This window comes from Haematobia irritans, chromosome 5 (genome assembly GCF_050003625.1).
Source record: "Haematobia irritans isolate KBUSLIRL chromosome 5, ASM5000362v1, whole genome shotgun sequence".
NCBI lineage: Eukaryota > Metazoa > Arthropoda > Insecta > Diptera > Muscidae > Haematobia > Haematobia irritans.
Genome location: NC_134401.1, coordinates 40623193 through 40646086, shown reverse-complemented (window position 1 = coordinate 40646086; position 22894 = coordinate 40623193). Strand labels below are relative to the sequence as shown.

Sequence of the window (22894 nt, the reverse complement as noted above, 5' to 3'; positions counted from 1 at the left end):
ATTTTTTTTCTGGTCTCGTATTCCAAATTCTAGTGGCATTTCTGATTGTTTGGCTTTTTTTTTAGTCCCCCTTGATGGTAATTGAATTTTCATGTTAATCAACCGCATTATCCTGTCGTGAATTTTGCATACGTTCGCTGACAATCTCATTTTGTAGCAAGTGGCTGTGGTGCTGATGACAAAAAAAAACCCAAAAACCAAATGTGTCATTTTTGGTTTTTGCGGGGTTTTGCTTATTTCCTTTTCGTCAGTATTCAATAAAACAATAAAATCAATTTAATGAATTCAATTGGATTGTGTAATGATTTTCACCAAAAAACGTCAAATGAGATGAAATGAATGAGATTTCAACAAAACTGATATTGACAGGATATTATGTGGACGTATATAAAATAAAATTTTTGCAAAAGAATAACATGTCAACTCCACCTAATTGATTTTGATTTTAGAATTATATTATGAAATTTTAGGGATTGTATGAAAAAGGATATATGGGAGTCAAGTTAAAAAAGGAAAATTTTTTTAATTTCTTTATGCAATATTAATAAGGACCTTAGGGGACAAACTGTAAGATGGGCTTTGTAATTGTAAGCCAACAGTAAAAGAAAATATAATCTTCAAGTTCAAGAGAAGCCGTTTTGAAATCATCAAATGACGAAAATAAAAAATTATTATAATTGTGATTTTACTTTTTAATGATATCTGGAATGTATATGAGAAAAAGGATATATGGAAGACACTTGAAAGAGTTCTAGGATTTTATTTTTCCCCATACAATATTAATATAGACCCTTGGGGATAAATTGTTAGAAGAGTTTTGGAATTCTAAGTTACGTTCAAAATATAAAAATTCTAAGTGCAAGATGATCCTTACAAAACCATAGGAAAACAATCAATTTTAGATGGGCCATATTGAACCTCGGTCATTATCTTGATTTAAAATCATATGGTTTCATTATAAAGCAGTATATTAGTATAGATCCTTTGGGTGAAATTTTAAGATGGGTTTTGTAACTGTAAGCCAAAAGTAAAATGAAAATAACTTGAGAACAAAAGGACAGTGTCAAAATCTCATGTATGATTTAACAGATGGCAATTCGGTCAATATTTTTTTTATTTAAAAATTATACAAGATGCAATTTTATACGCTTATGTGCTAAAGTAACAATTATATAGGAAATGTATCATATATGAAAAAAAGGATATATAGGAGTCTTTTAGAGAAATGAACGGATTTCATATGTCTTTATAGAATATTACTATAGACCCCTAGGGACGAGTTTTAAGATAAGTTTTATGGATATAAAGCAGGCGATAAAAGGACCTAGGAGTAAGATTACCATGCCAAAATTGTACTATAGTACAACATATTAAATATCCATATTGGAAAATCTATCGTTATTTCCATTGTAAGTTATATTTTTTTCAAATTTATTTACTGTAGGTCTTTGTGATGTATATCATAAAAAAGGATATATGAGAGTCACCTTAAAGAGTTAAAGGAATTTATTTTTCTCCATCCAATATTATTATATACCCTTTGGGTTAAATTGTAGGATGAGTTTTGTAAATGTAAGTTACGATCAAAAGATAAAAATTCTAAGGGCAAGGGAGTCGTTGCAAAATCATATGAAAAATATCCATTTTACATGTTCAGTATTAAACCTCGGCAAATATTTTGATTTAAAATCATATGGTTTCGTTTTAAACATTTTAAAGCATTAAAGCTTCATTGTATATGAAATTTATACATGAAAAAAAGGATATGTGGAAGTCAATGGAAGGGACTTAAAATATTTTAAATTTGTTCAAGGAATATTGTTCTGGACCCTTGGGGATAAATTGTAAAATGAATTTTATAATTCTAAGTCAAGCCAGGAAACAAAAGGATATAAGACAGTCAAGCTCCAAGTAGAATGTATTTTTTATTATTTCTCTATAGAATATTGTTCTGAATCCTTGGGGTATAAATTGTAAGACGAGTTTTGTAATTCTGGACACGCGTAACAGATAGGCATACTAAGTGCAAGAGAATCGTTTCAAAACCATATGAAAATAATTAATTTTGGATTTGCAATAGTGATACTAAGACAATATCATATTTTGATTATGACATGTATGAAGTAAAATTCCATTATAACTGGATTTTATAGCAGATAAAAAGGATATGTGGGTGAACGTTGTAAAGACTTAAAATATTTAAAATTTCTCTACGGAATGTTATTTTGTATTTGTACAATAAGGTTTTGTAAAATAGGAAATATATAAAAAAAAGGATATATGGAAGGCAATTTAAAGAGGTTAGACATTTTTAAAATTTCTCTATAGAATATTATTATGGACCCTTGGGGTGAAATTGTAAAATAGGTTTAGGAATTGTAAGCCAAAAAAAAAAAGCAAAATAAGCTGAGAGCAAAAGGGTTGGGCCAAAACCCCATCGGTTGTATGTAACTAATAGCAAATTGGTCAATATTTTTATTTAAAATTTAATTTTGCATTTTTATACGCTTATATGTGCTAATATACAATATATATTTGAAATATATCGTATAAGAAAACAAAAAGGATATAAGGGAGTCTTTTAAAATAATGAAAGGATATTGAATTTGTTTACAGGATATAACTATAGACCATTGACAAAGAGTTGTAAGATAGGTTTTGTGATTATGAGCTAAGAGGCAAGAGAAAAAGGACATATGTGCAAAATAACTATGTTAAAATCGTACGAGCCCAAAACATTGTAGATGTTCAAATTGAAAAATCGATCATTATTTTGATTTTATATTACATTTTATTAATTTGTATATATACATATGCAGTAAGTCTTCACAATATGCATATCAAATATATATTTTGTATGAGCAAAAAGTATATATGGGAGTCAAGAGAAAGGAAGAAGGGATTTTTAATTTCTTTATAGAAAATTACTATAAACCTTAGAGAATGAGTCAATATTTTGATTTAAGGTTAAACGGTTATATTTTAAGTATATATACACTAATGCTTCATTATATATGGAATTTACATAAGAAAAAAGGATATGTGGGTGTAGATGTAATGACTTAACATATTTTAAATTTCTCTATGGAATATTACTATGGACATTCGAAAGTAAATTGTAGGATGGGTTTTGTATTTGTGTACTAAAGCTTCATAATATATGAAATATATAAAAAAGGATATATGGAAGTCAATTTAAAGAGACAAAAGTTTTAAAATTTTTCTATAGAATATTATTATAGACCCTTGGGGTTAAATTGTAAACGAGGTTTTATAACTGTAAGCGGAAATAAAAATGAAAATAACCTGAGAGCAAAGAGAAAGTGTGAAAATCCCATTTATAAATTCTATTTTAGATTAAACAAATGGCAAATCGTTTAATATTTTTATTTAAATTAAATATTATGTCATTTTATACCCCTAGGATTTAATCCACCAATATATGTATGAAATATATTTTACATTAGAAAAAAGGATATATGGGAGTCTTCTAAAATAATGAAAGGATTTTAAATTTCCTTATAAAATATTACTATAGACCATTGAGGACGAGTTGTAAGATGGGTTTTGTAATTGTAAGACAAAAGCAGGCGACACAAGGACATACATAGGTGCAAGGTAACCATGGCTTATTTTAAATATCCAAATTGGAAAATCAATCACTATTTTGATTTTAGCTTAAGTATATTTCTAATTTATATACATATGCTCTAAAGCTTCGTAATATTTTTTTGAAATACTATGAATATGAGAAAAAGGATATGTGGGGGTTACGAGAAAAGAAGAAAGGATTTTAAATTTCCTTATGAAATTTTACTATAGACCATTGAGGACGAGTTGTAAGATGGGTTTTGTAATTGTAAGGCAAAGGCAGGTGAAAAAGGACATAGGTGAAAAATAACCATGTCAAAATCGTACGATCGTATAACATTTTAGATGTTCAAATTAGAAAATCGATAATTATTTTGATTTTAAATGACGTATATTTTTAATGTATACACGTACATATGCAGTAAGGCTTCGTAATATTTCTATGAAATATTTTGGATATGAGAAAAAAAGGATATATGGGAGTCAAGAGAAAGGAAAAAAAGATTTTAAATTTCTGTATGGAATATTGTTAGCGACCATTGAGGACAAGTTGTAAAATGGCTTTTGTGATTATAAGCCAAAGACAGGTCAAAAAGGACACAGGAAAAAAAGAACCATGCCAAAATCACACGATCTTAAAACCTTTTATATGTTCAAATTGGAAAATCTATCAGTATTTTGATTTTAAATTATATTTTGTAATTCATATACATATGCATTAAGACTTCGTAATATATAATGTGGAATATATTGTATATGAAAAAAACAGGATATATGGGAGTCAAGAGAAAGGAAAAAAAGATTTTAAATTTCTGTATGGAATATTGTTAGCGACCATTGAGGACGAGTTGTAAGATGGCTTTTGTGATTATAAGCCAAAGGTAGGTGAAAAGGACATAGGTGCAAAAGAACCATGCCAAAATCTTATGATCGTAAAACATTTTAGATGTTCAAATTGGAAAATCTATCAGTATTTTGATTTTAAATTATACTTTGTAATTCATATACATATGCATTAAGACTTCGTAATAAATAATGTGGAATATATTTTATAAGAGAAAAAAAGGATATATGGGAGTCAAGAGAAAGGAAAACGAGATTTTAAATTTCTGTATGGAATATTGTTAACGACCATTGAGGACGAGTTGTAAGATGGGTTTTGTAATTGTAAGGCAAAGCAGATGAAAAAGGACATAGGTGCTAAAGAACCACACCAAAATCTTATGATCGTAAGACCTTTCATATGTCCAAATTGGAAAATCTATCAGTATTTTGATTTTAAATTATATTTTATAACCTTATAAATATGAAGTAAGACTTCGTAATATATGATGTGGAATATTTTGTATATGACAAAAAAAGGATATATGGGAGTCAAGAGAAAGGAAAATAAGATTTTAAATTTCTGTATGGAATATTGTTAACGACCATTGAGGACGAGTTGTAAGATGGCTTTTGTGATTATAAGCCAAAGGTAGGTGAAAAGGACATAGGTGAAAAACAACCATGGCAAAATCATACGATCGTTAAATATTTTTATTAAATTGGAAAATCTATCAGTATTTTGATTTTAAATTATATTTTATAACCTTATAAATATGAAGTAAGACTTCGTAATATATGATGTGGAATATTTTGTATATGACAAAAAAAGGATATATGGGAGTCAAGAGAAAGGAAAATAAGATTTTAAATTTCTGTATGGAATATTGTTAACGACCATTGAGGACGAGTTGTAAAATGGCTTTTGTGATTATAAGCCAAAGGTAGGTGGAAAGGACACAGGTGCAAAAGAACCATGCCAAAATCTTTTGATCGTAAAACCTTTTATATGTCCAAATTGAAAAATCTATCAGTATTTTGATTTTAAATTATATTTTGTAATCCTTATACATATGAAGTAAGACTTCGTAATATATAATGTGGAATATATAGTATATGAGAAAAAAAGGATATAAGGGAGTCAAGAGAAAGGAAAAAAAGATTTTAAATTTCTGTATGGAATATTCTTAACGACCATTGAGGACGAGTTGTAAGATGGCTTTTGTGATTATATGTCAAAGGTAGGTGCATAAGAACCATATCAAAATCTTACGATCGTAAAATATTTTATATATTCAAATTGCAAATTTTTTTTGTGATTTTTTTTGTGATTTTAAATTACGTATTTTTTAAATCTATAAACATATGCAGTAAGGCTTCGTATGAAATGTATTGTATTTGAGATTAAAGGATATATGGGGGTCACGAGGAAGTAAGAAAGGATTTTAAATTTCTTTATAGAATATAACTATAAACCAATGAGGACAAGTTGTAAGATGGGTTTTTTGATGATTAGTCCAAGGCAGGTGAAAAAGGACATAGGTGCAAAAGAACCATGGCAATATCGTAAGAATGAAAAACATTTTAGATACCCAAATTGGAAAATTGATTGATTTTATGTAAACTTTTATTTTTTTATACATCGGCATTAAGGCTTTGAAATATTTAACTCAAATATTTTGTATATAGAAAAAAAGGATATATGGGAGCCTCGAGAAAGGAACAAAAGATTTTAAATTTCTGTAGGGAATATTGTTAACGACCATTGAGGATGAGTTGTAAGACTGTTTCCGTGATTTCGTGGTAAGTGAAAAATGACATAGGTGCTAAAGAACCATACCAAACTGTTATGATCGTAAAATATTTTATATGCCCAAATTGCAAAATCTATTATGTTTTTAATTTTAAATTATGTATTTTTTAAATCTATAGACATATGTATTAAGACTCCATAATATGTATATGAAATATATCGTATATGAGAAAAAGGATATATGGGAGTCATGAGAAAGGAGGAAAGGATGGCAAATTTCTCTATAGATTATTATTATGGAACATTGAGGACGAGTTGTATGATGGATTTTGTAATTGTAAGCTAGAGTATAAGTTGATATGGATGGTGAAATTGAAGTTTATATTTCTGCACAACTAATTCCATCGAATGTGAGGAAGTTAAAACTCAAGAATACCTGATAACCTCACTATAAAAGATCTAAGACCCAGAGATTAAGCTAATTTTTCAAATATTTTAGGTACCACAGTTTAAAGAAAAAAATACTAATACTCCTAAGAAAACAATTTCTTCATCCACTTCTTGTTAAAACACGCATCATAAAATGAATATATTTCTAAAACTTTATTTTTAGGTTATCTATCAAATATTCAAGGCCTTATGGCTTAGAAAATATACAACTTGAAATTGTGACCTTCATCATCTATTTATAAATATTTTAATGTATCCTCTTTATTATGTGATAATCTGATAATAGAATAATTACCGTTTTTTTTTTGTTACCCATATCATTCGTAAAAGTTTAGCAACAAAAACACAAAACAAAAGCTTGTCGCATTAAAAATTCTCTATGGTGATAATAATCTTGGGACTAGCCGCTATTTAATATGGATACGCAACAAACAAACTTTTTCTTGAATAGCATATGAAATTGTATCTGATTATCCTTTTGCCCAAGACAATAGGATATGTGAATAAGTTACATATAAAATGGTTTAAAACTTCTTGTGTGAAAGGTTAAAGGTTTTTAAGAGTTGTAAATTTGATAATAAAACAAATTAAAATAGAAAAAAGTTTTTTCTTATGGGGGGGTCAAAAATATATATTTTTTATCGTATTGATATTGGTCGTATCGATGGGGTTGAATTGCAAAAAAGGACTAACAATAAAAAACGGATGAATTTTCTCAGAAATGGAAGCCCACATACCAAAATCATCAAAATTCTATAATGATATCATAAAAAACACAAATCTATATTTGTATCAAGAGGTCATTCTAAGGTTTCTCATACTTCAAGTAATTTGGAGATATGCTATATATAAGAGCAAACAAGGATATATGGGAGTCACCCGCAGGAGTGGAACACTTATAAATTCCAATATAGAATATTATTATGGACACTTGTGGACAGATTGTAATAGGTGTTTCTTAATTATAAACCAATTACAAGAGTGAAAATTTCAATGTAATGAGATCGGGTCCAGACCCTAAGAACCTAATGCAAAGTTTAGATTACCCAGCACTTTGATTTTTTATATATATGAACTAAAAATACAATATTTATGGGTCATTTAAAAAAAAGGATATGTGGGAGTCAGCAGACAGAGAGAAAATAATTTAACTGTCTTTGTGAAATATTATTATGGACCTTTGGACACAAATTGTAAGATGGGTTTCATAATGGTAAACCAAGATCCGAGGAATTAAATGCTAAGTGCAAGAGAACTATATTAAAATCGTATGAACAAAAAATATAAATAAATTTCTCAATGTAAAGGAATCGTTGAATATTTTCATTATAATGATATGAAGCCGTATTATCTACAAACATAAACAAGACAGCATAGATATGGAATATATATAAGAAAAAAGGATATATGGAAGTCAACTCAAAGCGAGAAAAATTTTTTATTGTCTTTATGAAATAATATTAAGGAGTTCCCAAGACAAATTGTAAGATGGGTTTTTTCTATTCTAGGCTCAAATACAAAGAGGAATTCCAAAGTGTAAGACGATATTGTGGAATTATATAAACATTTTAGAAGCCCAAGCTAAAACATCAAACACTATTTTAATTTTAAATTGTATTTGTAATCTATATAAATATGTACTAAGGCCTGCTAATATATGGTATATATACGAGCAAAAAGGATATATGAAAGTCAATGCAAAAAGTGAAAGGATTTTAAATTTCTCTATGAATTATAATATTAGACCCTTAGAAGCAAATTGTAAAGTGGGGTTTGTGCTTGAAAGGTAAAAACAAAAAGAAATAGATAGTGTCATAATACAATGTATGAACCATCCTTCAGATGACCAAGGTGGTCAATATTTATATTTTAAGTTATATGCTTCCGTTTTATACGTATACCCATTAAGGCTTTGAACTATATACAATATGTTAAAGAAGGATATGTGGGAGTTCATCCAAAGAAAGAAAAGATTTTAAATTTGTCCATGGAATATTACTATGAAATCGAGAGTGCAAATGATAAGATGAGATTTTTACTTTTAACCCAAAGGCACAAGGGAAGAACTTCATTTCAAGTAGATCACTTTAAAATCCTATATTTCAAATTACCAACATGGCATTTGATTGTATAATGCAGAATGAAATGAAAAAAGGATATATGAGAGTCAATTAACAGAGAAAAGATATTTTAACTATCTCTGTGGAATATTATTGTAGAGCTTTGGGAACAAATTGTAGGTTGGGTTTTGTAAAGGTAAACCATGATCAGAGGCAAAAAATTTAATTACATGAATACCATATTAAAATCGTATGATCTAAAAAAAACAGTTTAGATATCCAAGCAAAAAAATCTAGCAATATTTTGACTCTAAATCATTTTTTTTAGTTACACACTTTTGCAGTACGGTTTCATAATACATGTGCTTTACATAAAAACATAAAAAAGGATATACGGGAGTTCATTGCCAGTGAGCAATTTTTGTAACTACCTCTATGGAATATTTTTATAGACCTTTGGCGACAAATTGTACGGTAAGTTTTGTAATGGAAAACCAAGGTCCAAGAAAGGAATTCTAAGTGCAAGAGAACCCACTTAAAATGGAATGAAGAGAAACAATTTAGATATTCAAACTACATATCTACGAATATTTTAATTTTTATACCCTCCTCCATAGGAATGGGGTTATATTAACTTTTTCATTCCGTTTGTAACACATCGAACTATTGCTCTAAAGAATATATATTCTGGGTCGTGGTAAAATTCTGAGTCGATCTAAGCATGTCCGTCCGTCCGCCTGTAGAAATCACGCTAACTTCAGAACGAAACAAGCTATCGACTTGAAACTTGGCACAAGTAGTTGCTATTAGTGTAGGACGGATGGTATTGTATAGCCCCCTTATAAACGGCCCCCCCAGATTTGGCTTGCGGAGCCTCTAAGAGAAGCATATTTCATTCGACTCGGCTGAAATTTGCTACATGGTGTTGGTATATGGTCTTTAACAACCACGCAAAAATTGGTCCACAGCGGTCCATAATTATATATAGCTCCCATATAAACAGATCCCCAGAATGGGCTTACGGAGCCTCTTGGAGGAGCACAATTTCATCCGATCCTGCTGAAATTTGGTACATGGTTTTTGTATATGGTCTCTAACAACCATGCAAAAATTAGTCCACAGCGGTCCATAATTAGATATAGCTCCCATATAAACAGATCCCCAGAATGGGCTTACGGACCCTCTTGGAGGAGCACAATTTCATCCGATCCTGCTGAAATTTGGTACATGGTTTTGGTATATGGTCTCTAACAACCATGCAAAAATTGATCCACAGCGGTCCATAATTATATATAGCTCCCATATAAACCAATGTCCAGATTTGACCTCCGGAGCCCCCTAGAGGAGCAAAATTCATCCGATCCCATTCAAATTTGGAACGTGGTGTTAGTGGTTCATAATCATGGTTGTCACTCGAGCCAAGAATTATCTAAAAAAATTTTATTTCTATAGAAAATTTTGTCAAAAATTAATTTCTAAAGAAAATTTTGTCAAAATTGTATTTCTATAGAAAATTTTATCAAAAATTTTATTTTTATAGAAAATTTTGTCAAAATTTTTACTTCGGTAGGAAAATTTGTCAAAATTTTATTTCTATAGAAAATTTTGTCAAAATTTTGTCTCTATAGAAAATGTTGTCAAAATTTTGTCTCTATAGAAAATTTTGTCAAAATTTTATTTCTATAGAAAATTTTGTCAAAATTTTATTTCTATAGAAAATTTTGTCAAAACTTTATTTTTATAGAAAATTTTGTCAAAATTTTATTTCTTTCGAAAATTTTGACAAAATTTTATTTGTATAGAAAATGTTGTTAAAATTTTATTTCTATAGAAAATTTTGTCAAATTTTTATTTCTATAGAAATTTTTGTCAAATCTTGTACTTCGATAGAAAATTTTGTCAAAATTTCATTTCTATGGAAAATCTTGTCAACATTTTTACTTCGATAGAAAATTTTGTCAAATTTTATTTCCATAGAAAATATTAAATTTTATTTTTATAGAAAATTTTGTTCAAATTTTATTTCCATAGAAAAGTTGTTAAAATTGTATTTCTATAGAAAATTTTGCCAAAATTTTATTTGTATAGAAAATGTTGTTAAAATTTTATTTCTACAAAAAATTTTGTTAAATTTTTATTCCTATGGAAAATTTTGTCAAATTTTTTCTTCGATAGGAAATTTTGTCAAAATTTCATTTCTATAGAAAATCTTGTAAAAATTGTATTTCTATAGAAAATTTTGTCAAAATTTTATTTCCATAGAAAATGTCACAATTTCATTTCTATAGAAAATCTTGTCACAATGTCATTTCTATAGCAAAATCTTGTCAAAATTTTCATTTCTATAGCAAAATCTTGTCAAAATTTTCATTTCTCTCGAAAATTTTGTCAAAATTTTAGTTCTATAAAAAATTTTGTCAAAATTGTATTTCTATAGAAAATGTTGTCAAAATTTTATTTCCATAGAAAATTTTGTCACAATTTCATTTCTATAGAAAATCTTGCCAAAATTTTTATTTCTATAAAAAATTTTGTCAAAATTGTATTTCTATAGAAAATTTTGTCAAAATTTTATTTCCATAGAAAATTTTGTCACAATTTCATTTCAATAGAAAATCTTGTCAAAATTTCATTTCTATAGAAAATTTTGTCAAAAATTTATCTTTTAGAAAATTTTGTCAAGATGTTTACTTCGATAGAAAATTTTGTCAAAATTTCATTTCTATAGAAATTCTTTTCAAAATTTCATTTCTATAGAAAAATCTTGTCAAAATGTTTACTTCGATAAAAAAATTTGTAAAAATTTTATTTCCAAAGTACATATTGTCAAAATTTTATTTTTGTAGAAAATTTTGTCGAAATTTTATTTCTATAGAAAATTTTGTCAAAATTTTATTTCTATAGAAAATTTTGGTAAAATTTTATGTCTATAGAAAATTTTTGTTAAAATTGTATTTCTATAGATAATTTTGTTAAAATTTTATTTCATATTTGTTGTTTTGATCTCAGCTTTAAAACCATTGTGTTGACTAAACGACAAGTGTAGCTTAATCAACAGAGGAAAATAATGTTTGGCAAAGCCCTATAGACTGCAAGATGGTTGGATGTACAGCTGTTTCGGAATTACCACATTCCTCATCAGCATCCTCTACTTGTAGCAAAACTATCAACCAATTATCAGAATAATTTCAGGCAGTTCACAAAACCCAACAGTGAACCCCACTTGAACCTTCCAAGAAAAGGTTTTTCATGATAGCCGGCTTATGCCGAAATAAATTCATACCAACATTACTCTTTTCCTTTACCACCATCAAATCATCGATTTGAGTGCAGTTGGCTGGGTTTATTTTGAGCGTACTTCCTCTTACTTCATTCGTGTTTTATTTTATTTCTATGGAAATTTTATTTCCATAGAAAATTTTGCCAAAATTTTACTTCCATAGAAAATTTTGCCAAAATTTTATTTCCATAGAAAATTTTGTCAAAATTTTATTTCTAAAGTACATCTTGTCACGATTTTTATTTCTCTCGAAAATTTTGTCAAAATTTTATTTCTAAAGCAAATTTCGTAATGAAAAACCAAGATGCGAGAAAAGAATTCTAAATGCAAGAGGACCCTAATAAATTTATGGCTTATATGTTAGCAAAAAGGATATATGAAAGTCAGTTAAACAATGAAAAGGATTTTAAAATCCTCTATGTAATATTATTGCAGACTCATGTTGACATATTGTAAAGTGAATTTTGAAATTATAACACGGACAGTCGCAGAAAAAAAAACATTAGTGCAAAAGGATTGTTTCAAAATTGTATGAAAAATAGGCACTTTTAAAGACCAAACTAGCAAATTAATTATTATAATGTTTTAAATTATAACATACTCTTTACAGATAAACTAAGGCTTGAGAAAAGAATATGTGGCGGTCATTTCGAAGTAAAAAAAATGTTTCTCTATGGAACTTTGAGATCATATTAAATTGATTCAATTTTTTATTCTAAGCCCAAAAATTCCGTATTTTCAACATGCCAAAATTTTTTCTGCATTATGATTATGAGTTTTTATTACACTTTTCTTATCATAGCTGGGTCATAGCTTAAGTAGAAATATTCATATTAATGAAAAAATCATATAAATAACAATTCAAAATCTCTAGAAAATTATCCTTAATAAATTCCTTTTAAGGATTAATGAGCCGATATATAAATAATGGCTGCTTAATATTGTTTACCTCTAAATTAAAAAAAAATAATATCGATAATAAGTAAATTATTCCATAAAAAGTAAAAGCTCTTTATAGAAAATAAAAGTTTATGTAAAAATATAAAAAAAAATATACATGACCAACACTTTATTATCCTGCCATGACATAACCTTTTGGAGTTTGTTTCGCCACCAAAAAAAAAATCGATAACTTTCATAAATAAATTTCAGCAATCCTTTATAAACGAAAACATGATGACTAGAAGTCCTTATAATAACACAAGTCCTTCAAAGTCCTTTCAAGAATTCATTCAAGATATATACATACATGTATATATACACATATCATCTTTGTCATCTTTATGATGATGTTTCTTTTTGCTCTAACGGAGGAAAAAAAAACACTTGAATCCTTGAAAGTGCTAAAAAGTATTTTAAATCATAACAAAAAGTAATTTGCATGACATTCACAAAAAACGCACCGACACACACACATACTCAAATGCTGGTATTCAATATCACTTACATACTAAAAAACACACACTTGTGTGTGTGTCTATATCCATATATCCTTTTTATGTTTGGGAATTTCAAAGATGGTTACTTTGGTGTATCCTTTTAATTTTATATTTAAGACATTTTTAAATATTATATTCCCTTAGAGTATAAGAAAATCCTAAATATAAAGACTAACGTCAGATGGAATATAATGCTGATGGGATAATTTTATGCAAACAAAAAATACCAAAAAGGCCCATTTAAAGAGGACAATCATTAAAGAATGAATATAAAGTGAAGAAAAGTGAAAAAAAGAAAAAATAATGATTTTTTTATAAGGGAGAGATTTATTTGGGAGAGAGAACAAAAGACCTCCAAAATTTACATATTTTAAGAAATATGTTGGTGTCTTTAAGTCAATACTCTAGAACTCTTTATAAACAATTTATAACAAACTAATAGACCTTCTTAAGAATTTGAGTAAAAGCCAATTTTATAAAGCTCCTTATCCAGTTCATTTTGTTTTATTTATATATATTAGTTATTTTTTTTTTTTTTTTTGAAAAGAAGTCTAGCAAAGTTTTTCCTTATATGCAAATTATTGTCATTGAAATTCTTTGTCTAGATATGAAAACGAAAAAAACACTAACATTTTAAACAAAAACTTTCTTGGCTTAGATGTGGTAAGTTTTTCATGAACTTTTAGTTTGTTTTAGTTCTGGTATATAATTTAGTCCCTAAACATGAAGGCTTGCACACAAAAAGTTACTTACATTCTTGACTATAATAGAGTAGTATATTAATTTTCTAATTTATTTTGTAAGACAATATATTCGTTTGCTAGTGGCAAAAACAGGAACAGCAAAAAGGTAATAATTATTTCAATAGAAAAATATTCAGCAAAATTTTCTCAAAATTTCATTTTTTTGAAAATTTTTTCAAAATTTTATTTCTATAGAAAATTTTGTCAAAACTTTATTTCTATTAAAAATTTGGTCAAAATTTTATTTCTATAGAAAATTTTGTCAAAATTTTTGTTTCTATAGAAAATTTTGTCAAAATTTTTGTTTCTATAGAAAATTTTGTCACAATTTTATTTCTACAGAAAACTTTTCTCAAAAATTTTATTTCTATAGAAAATTTTTTAAATATTGTCTATGTCTATAAGAAATTTTTACAAAATTTAATTTCTATAAAAAATTTTGTCAAAATTTTATTTCTCTAGAAAATGTTGTCAAAATTTTAGTTCTAAAAAAATTTTTTGTCAAAATTTCTTTTCTATAAAAAATTGTATTTCTGTATGAAATTTTGTTAAAATTTTATTTCTATATGAAATTTTGTTAAAATTTTATTTCTATACAAAATTTTGTTAAAATGTTATTTCTATAGAAAATTTTGTCCAAACTTTATTTCTATTAAAAATTTCGTCAAAATTTTATTTCTATAGAAAATTTTGTCAAAATTTTATTTCCATACAAAATTTTGTCATAATTTCATTTCTACCGAAAATTTTTATCAAAAATTTTATTTCTGTAGAAAATTTTGTCAATATTTTATGTCTATAAGAAATTTTTACAAAATTTAATTTCTATAAAAAATTTTGTCAAAATTTTACTTTTATAGAAAATTTTGTCAAAAATTTTAGTTCTATAAAAATTTTTGTCAAAATTTCTTTTCTATAAAAAATTTTATTTCTATAGGAAATTTTGTTAAAATTTTATTTCTATACGAAATTTTGTTAAAATTTTATTTCTATACAAAATTTTGTTAAAATGTTATTTCTATAGAAAATTTTGTTAAAACTATATATCTATAGACGATTTTGTTAAAACTTTATTCCTCTAGAAACTTTTGTCAAAATTTTACTTCTATAGAAAATTTTGTCAATATTTAATGTCTACAAGAAATTTTTACAAAATTTAATTTCTATAAAAAATGTTGTCAAAATTTTATTTTTATAGAAAATTTTGTCAAAATTTTATGTCTATAGAAAATGTTGTCAAAATTTTAGTTCTATAGGAAATTGTGCCAAATTTCATTTATATAAAAAATTTTGTCAAAACTTTATGTCTATGGATGATTTTGTCAAAATTATATTTCTATAGAAAATTTTGTAAAAATTTTATTTGTCTAGTAAATTCTATCAAAATTTTATTTCTATAGGAAAATTTGTCAACATTTTATTTCTATAGAAAATTTTGTTGAAAATATATTTCTATAGAAACTTTTGTTAAAACTTTATTTCATTCGTTTTGTTTGTTATTGTTGGCTTCTCTTCAATCGTTATTGTTGTTTTTTGATCTCAGCTTAAAGCCATGCATTGACTAAACTACAAGTGTAGCTTAACCAACAGAGGAAAAGTATGCTTGTCAAATTTATTTGGGCAAAGCCCTATAGACTGCAAGATGGTTGGATGTACAGCTGTTTCGGAATTGCCACATTCCTCATCAGCATCCTCCACTATCAACAAATTATCAGAATAAATTCGGGTAATTCACTGAACCCAATTTGCCGGCTACTGCCTAACCAAATTTGTTTAGGCAGTAGCCGACTATCAAACCCTTTTTCGGGAGGTTCAAGTGTAGCTCACTTTGGGTTGAGTGAATTACCCGAATTTATTCTGCAAATTGGTTGATAGTTTTGCTGCAAGTGGAGGATGCTGATGAGGAATGTGGTAATTCCGAAACAGCTGTACATCCAACCATCTTGCAGTCTATAGGGCTTTGCCCAAATAAATTTGACAAGCATACCTTTCCTCTGTTGGTTAAGCTACACTTGTAGTTTAGTCAATGCATGGATTTAAGCTGAGATCAAAAAACAACAATAAAACTTTATTTCTTTAGAAAATTTTATCAAAATTTTATTTCTATAGGAACATTTGTCAAAATTTTATTTCTATACGAAAATTTGTCAAAATTTTATTTCGATAGGAAAATTTGTTAAAATATCATTGCTATAAAAAATTGTGTCGAAATTTTATTATTAAGAAAATTTTGTCCCAATTTGACTTCGATAGAAAATAATGTCAGAATTGTATTTCTACCAAAAATTTTGGCAAAATGTTATTTCTATAGAAAATTTTGTCAAAATTTTATTTCTATAGGTTATTATTTCAAAGTTTTATTTCTATAGAAAATTTTTTCAAAATTTTATTTCTATAGAAAATTTTGTCAAAACTTTATTTCTATAGAAACTTTAGTCAAAATTTAATTTCTATAAAAAAAACTTTGTCAAAATTTTATTTCTATAGAAAATTTCGTCAAAATTTTATCTCTAAAGTAAACTCTGTTAAAATTGTATTATTATAGACATTTTGTTAAAATTTTATTTCTATAGAAAATTTTATCAAAATGTTATTTCTATAGAAAATTTTGTCAAAATTTTATTTCTATAGAAAATTTTAGCAAAATTTTATTTCTATAGAAAATTTTGTCAAAACTTTATTTCTATAGAAAATTTAGTCAAAATGTTATTTCTACAGAAAATTTTATCAAAATTTTATTTCTGTAGAAAATTTTGTCAAAATCTTGTTTCTATAGAAAATTTTATCAAAATTTTATTCCTATGGTTGATTTCCTTTTGAAATTGTGACAAAATTTTAATTCTATAGAAAATTTTGCCAAAACTTAAATTTTAATTGTACAGAATATTTTGTTAAAATTTTAATTCTATAGCAAATTCTGTCAAAATTTTATTTCTATAGAAAATTTTGTAAAAATTTTATTTCTATAGGAAAACTTGTCAAAATGTTATTTTTATAAAAAAATGTTGTCAAAATTTTATTTCTATAGAAGATCTTCTAAAAAGTTTATTGCTAAAGAAAATTGTGTCCCAGTTTGTCTTCGATAGAAAATTTTATCAAAATTATCAAATATCACAAAATTTTGTCAAAATTTTATCTCTATAGTAAATTCTGTCAAAATTTTATTACTATAGATATTTTGTTAAAATTTTATTTCTATAAAATATTTTGTCAAAAATTTATGTCTACGGAAGGTTTTGTCCAAATTTTATTATTCTCAATATTTATTTCTATAGAGAATTTTGTGAAAATCTTATTTTTATAGAGAATTTTGTGAAAATTTTATTTCTATAGAAAATTTTATCACAACTTTATTTCTGTAGAAAATTTTTCAAAATTTTATTTCTATAGAAAATTTTATCAAAATTTTATTTCGATAGGAAATTTTGTCAAATTTTATTTCGATAGAAAAATTTGTCAAAAAGTCATTGCTATAAAAAATTGCGTCAAAATTTTATTTCTGTAGTAAATTTTATCAAAATTTTATTTCTATTGAAAATTTTGTCGAAATTTTATTTCTATAGAAAATTTTGTCAAAATTTTATTTCTATAGAAAATTTCGTCAAAATTTTATCTCTGCAGTAAATTTTGTCAAAATTGTATTACTATAGACATTTTGTTAAAATGTTATTTCCATAGAAAATTTTATCAAAATGTTATTTCGATAGGAAATTTTGTCAAATTTTATTTCGATAGGAAAATTTGTCAAAAAGTCATTGCTATAAAAAATTGCGTCAAAATTTTATTTCTGTAGTAAATTTTATCAAAATTTTATTTCTATTGAAAATTTTATCAAAATTTTATTTCTATAGAAAATTTTGTCAAAATTTTATTTCTATAGAAAATTTTGTCAAAATTTTATTTCTATAAAAAATTTTGTCAATATTTTATTTCTATAGAAAATTTTGTCAACATTTTATTTCTATAGAAAATTTTGTAAAAACTTTTTTTCTATAGAAACTATAGTCAAAATTTTATTTCTATAGAAAATTTTGTCAAAATTTTATTTCTATAGAAAACTTTGTCAAAATTTAATTTCAATAGGAAATTTTGTCAAATTTTATTTCTATAGAAAACTTTGTCAAAATTTGATGTCTATAGAAATTTTTGTCAAAATTTTATTTCTATAGAAAACTTTGTCAAAATTTTATATCTATAGAAAATTTTGTCAATATTTTATGTCTACAAGAAATTTTTACAAAATTTAATTTCTATAAAAAATTTTGTTAAAATTTTATTTTTATAGAAAATTTTGTCAAAATTTTATTTCTATAGAAAATGTTGTCAACATTTTATTTCTATAGGAAATTGGGCCAAATTTAATTTCTATAAAAAATTTTGTCAAAACTTTATGTCTATGGATGATTTTTTAAAAATTGTATTTCTATAGAAGGTTTTGTCAAAATTTTATTTCTATAGAAAATTTCGTCAAAATTATATTTCTATAGAAAATTTTGTCAAAAATATATTTCTACAGAAACTTTTTTTTAACCTTTTTTTCTATAGTAAATTTTATCAAAATTTAATTTCTATAGTAAATTTTATCAAAATTTAATTTCTATAGTAAATTTTATCAAAATTTAATTTCTATAGTAAATTTTATCAAAATTTTATTTCTATAGGAAAATTTGTCAAAATATGATTTCTATAAAAATTGTGTCAAAATATTATTATTTAAGAAAATGTTGTCCCAATTTGACTTCGATAGAAAATTTTGTCAAAATTGTATTTCTATAGAAAATTTTGTCAAAATTTTATTTCTATAGAAAATTTTGTCAAAATTTTATTTCTATAGAAAATTTTGTCAAAATTTTATTTCTATGGAAAATTTTGTCAAAATTTCTGTAGAAAATTTTGTCAAAAATTTATTTCTATGGAAGATTTTGTCAAAATTTTATTTCAAAAAAAATTTTGTCAAAATTTATTTCTATAGAAATTTTTTTCAAAATTTTGTTTCTATAGATTTTTTTTTTTAATTTTATTTCTATAGAAAATATTGTCAAAATTGTATTTCTATTTCTGATTAGGATGCTTCATAGATTGATATTCTGTTTCTAATCCTTTTTGCTTAGTTTTTGTCTTGTATATTTGCCTAAGGGTACATAAAAGTTTTTCCTCCCCCTTTAAGTAAAAACATTTTCTTCTTTTGGTTTTGGTTTAAAAATAGTTTTCTTTATCCTTTGGTATGGTATGGGTTGACTTAAATGTTTTCTTCATAAAAAAAACTGCTTACAAAAAAGGTTAATAAAGTTAATAAAGGGGAAGTCGAAAAAATAAACAAACTAATATAAGGAGTTAATAAAATTGCAAAAAATTCTAAGACAGCTAGACCATTGGAATCCTTTTTTTTAGGAAGGAAGGGGTAAAAAAAACTTTTTAGTTCTTTTATCCTTCAAATACCCTAGGAAAATTTAGAGAGAGAGAGGGCAAATATAAAAAATTACTACACTTACCAATTTGTGGCACATCATATTGCCTTTGTCCACGCGCTGAGCGTAACATTAATTGATTGGCCAAGCTATGGGGTGAAGTAACCGAAGCAATGGCTGCTGCTGATGAAGATGTTAAAGTGCCAGCACCACTGGCCGATGAAGAACTGCCAGAACGTTTGTGATTCGAAGGATGTAAAAGTAGGGGATCAGGTTTTTGTTGTTCACCTATGGCCGAGACAATTTGAGAGGATTTCTGATCTGATTTTTCATTCATCGACTTTGTGTTGTCATTGTCATTATCGTTTTGTTTATCCATATTCGAGGAGGAGGAGGAGGAGGCGGAGGATGTAGCAGCTCCATTATTTGTTTGAAATTCATTTAATTTCGTATTATGATGAATTTTACTGGTGGCTGTGGCCTCCGAATTGGCCAAGGATAATTTATTGGAATTTAAAGTTTTAAAGAAATGCTGTTGCTGCTGGACTTTGTTATTCTTTTGACCAAAGATATTACGGGGCAATTGTTGAGCCCGTTTGCGAGCCCATTTTTGTTGTAATTTTATATTATTACGATATTTGGAATTAAATTGATGTTGCTGCTGCTGCTGCTGCGAAGCATGTTGTTGCTGCTGTTGCTGCTCTTTTTCCAATATCTCCTCTAAAGTTTGAGGCAAAGCCACCGGTAAATGTTCTTGCGTTTGATAGACATGTCCATAGGGATTATTATGACCCATTGCAGCAGCATTATGTTGTTGATGCTGCTGTTGCTGCCGGAATCCTGGAAATTGTGGAACATTTTGATGATGCTGTTGCAAACGTTCCCTATTCTCTTCGGCCATTAGATCTTCCAAATATGCATAACCATCCAAATCGGGAAAAACATCCTCCTCCTCGGCAGCCTGTTCCAATTCCATAAAATCATCCATATCCAAGGTATGGGGACTTTCAAATTCCCTTTCCAAGGGTGGTTGGACCACACGGCCATATTCATATTTAGTGGGCCTTCTCAATTCATAGTTCATAGCCAATTCTTCGGCGTCATTGTAATCACCCTCTTCACCATCGTTGAGGAGAGGCGGTGATGGTTGTTTGACCACACTGCCAAACATAACATTACGGGCCTGGGCATTTAACCAATTGCTGTAATCGGAATCCATATCATCAACAGGATGCATTTTTATGCGGCCCGTTATAACGGGGCGACCATGATAGCCGGACTCCTCGGCGGTTTGTTTGGCCAAGCCTATGGCCATCAGGCGTTCTCTTTCCCTTTGGGCCAAATCGGCCAAACCTTCACTAAGGCGATTTGCTGAGGTTTGAAAAGGATTTGCCGAGGGATTTTTCATAGAGGACGAGGCAGAGGGAGAGGAGGAGGACGACGACGCAGATGATGAGGACGTTAAATGTCCTGAGGAACTATGGCCACCATTATTGGCATTCAAAGGCAAATTGGCCCCATTCGAGCCGGGGCCATTTAAAGGACCCGAGCCCGTTAAATGTAGGGCATAGAGACCACCATTGACCAATAGCACACAGACCAACGTCTGTATCAGTGAGAAAAACATTTTCCTTTTATCAAGGCTTTTATAATATTCAATGTTGATGAGCGGTATTTTCAACAATGCCAAGTTGGAGCTGTATATGATAAAAGGTCAGAAGTTGAAAAATAAAATAAGGTTTTGAGGGGACCTTAGGTTAGGATTTCGTGGGCCAAGATATATCCTTGTTGTTGCTTCTTCTCTCAAAAGCTAGGATATTTTTTTTGTTAGGGTTCAGGGATTTGTTTTTCTATATTTAGTACGGGGTTAATAAGACCACCATAATCCTTAGGAAATAGTCAGGAAATAGCTCTTTGGGTAGAGGATTTTTCTTCTCCTGGTTTTTCTTCTTGATTTTTGTAGGTCGTTCCGTGTTTTTTTGAAGGGGCTAGGTGGGAATTTCTTTTTGCTTCTTCCTTTTTTTTGTTATTTTTCCTGTTCCTTTTTTCTGATTAGCTACAACACCTTGTTTGTTTCCTGTTTGGCTCTAGAAAATCCTTGGGATAATTTGATATTTTGCCAAAAGCTTAAAGGGGGAATATAATTTTTCTGGTCTCTCTTGTTAATGCTCTTTCACACACTCTTGCTACCTCTCTTTGCCAATACCTCTCCTTAATGTGGTGTTGTCGTTTTTTTTTTTTTTGTTTGTTTTGAGTTAATATTAAAAAGGCTCGTTAAGAAATCCCAAAATTATGTATTTGTTTTGGGATTTCAAATAGAATTTGTTATATAATATTGGCTTGTTGCTTCCGTTTTTTTTTTTTGATTTTTTGTCTTTATTTTCGTTTCGTTTTCTTCACTAATTTTCCAACATTTCCCAAAGCTCTATACTTTTAGGTAAGGGCCAAAAGCAAAAAAGACCTTTAAAAAAAACACCAAAGAAGTTGTATTTTTTGTGTGTTTTGTTTTACATTCACTTTATTTTTTTATTTTTGTTTCGACGGTCTGTTGTTGTTAGCTATGTAAACTGTTTACTTTGTTGTTGTTATTATTATTTTTTGTTGAGCAGTCTTGTGTTCGTTTTTCTATTTTTGAGCCCTTTTTGCTTTGGTAAGGTTTTTTACTTCTTCTTCGTCAGGGCTTAAGGTCTATAGTTAGTTTATATATATATATATATATATATAGACTTTTTTGTCCCAAGTCTCTATGTCGATATTCCAGAAGAAGTTATATTTTTAGTTGTTGTTTTTTTTTGTCGTTTCTAATGCCTACTTTTAGGCGCTAGAGGGAATTTACCGGTCAATCGTCTCACTGTCTCACTCAACTACATAGACTATGGTAGTTTTTGTTGTTTTTATTCTTCTTTTATGCTTTTTCCACTTTTTCGGTTTCTTGTTTTTCCTGGTTCTTGTTATCGGTCTGGTTGTCTAACTTAATGTCTGTATGATGTTTGTGCTTTGCTTTGTTTTTTTTTTTACTTTAGATTTCTTAGGTTATTTTTTTGGTAAAGGCTAAAAAATGTGTAAAACAAATTTTTTTTATAGATATTTAATTTTTATTTTATTAATTTAATATATTATAATTTATTTTTTTATTTTTTTTGTAAAATTTTGTTTTGTTTTCTAGTTATAATAGCAGTTTCACTACATATTCACTTGTGTAAGAAATATGCCGACGGTATTTTTAATAATCTAGATGAATAATACGATATAAAAATCTTAAACACTATGGAAGTATTTCAAATTTTTATTTTAATTTTCCTGCAAGAATAAAAAAATATTTTATTGTTTAACATTTGTTTTATTTCA

General features: G+C 27.2%; 1 protein-coding gene across 1 annotated transcript in view; it reads right to left on the bottom strand.

The window, feature by feature from the left end:
- The window catches only part of jeb (low-density lipoprotein receptor domain-containing jelly belly protein), a 255492-nt gene that overhangs the window by 222192 nt on the left and 10406 nt on the right, over positions 1–22894 (bottom strand). The window contains exon 2 of the mRNA XM_075312797.1: positions 19631–22597. Within this exon, the coding sequence (XP_075168912.1) occupies positions 19631–21173 (1543 nt within the window). The 5' untranslated portion in view covers positions 21174–22597. The remainder of the gene's footprint in view (positions 1–19630; positions 22598–22894) is intronic.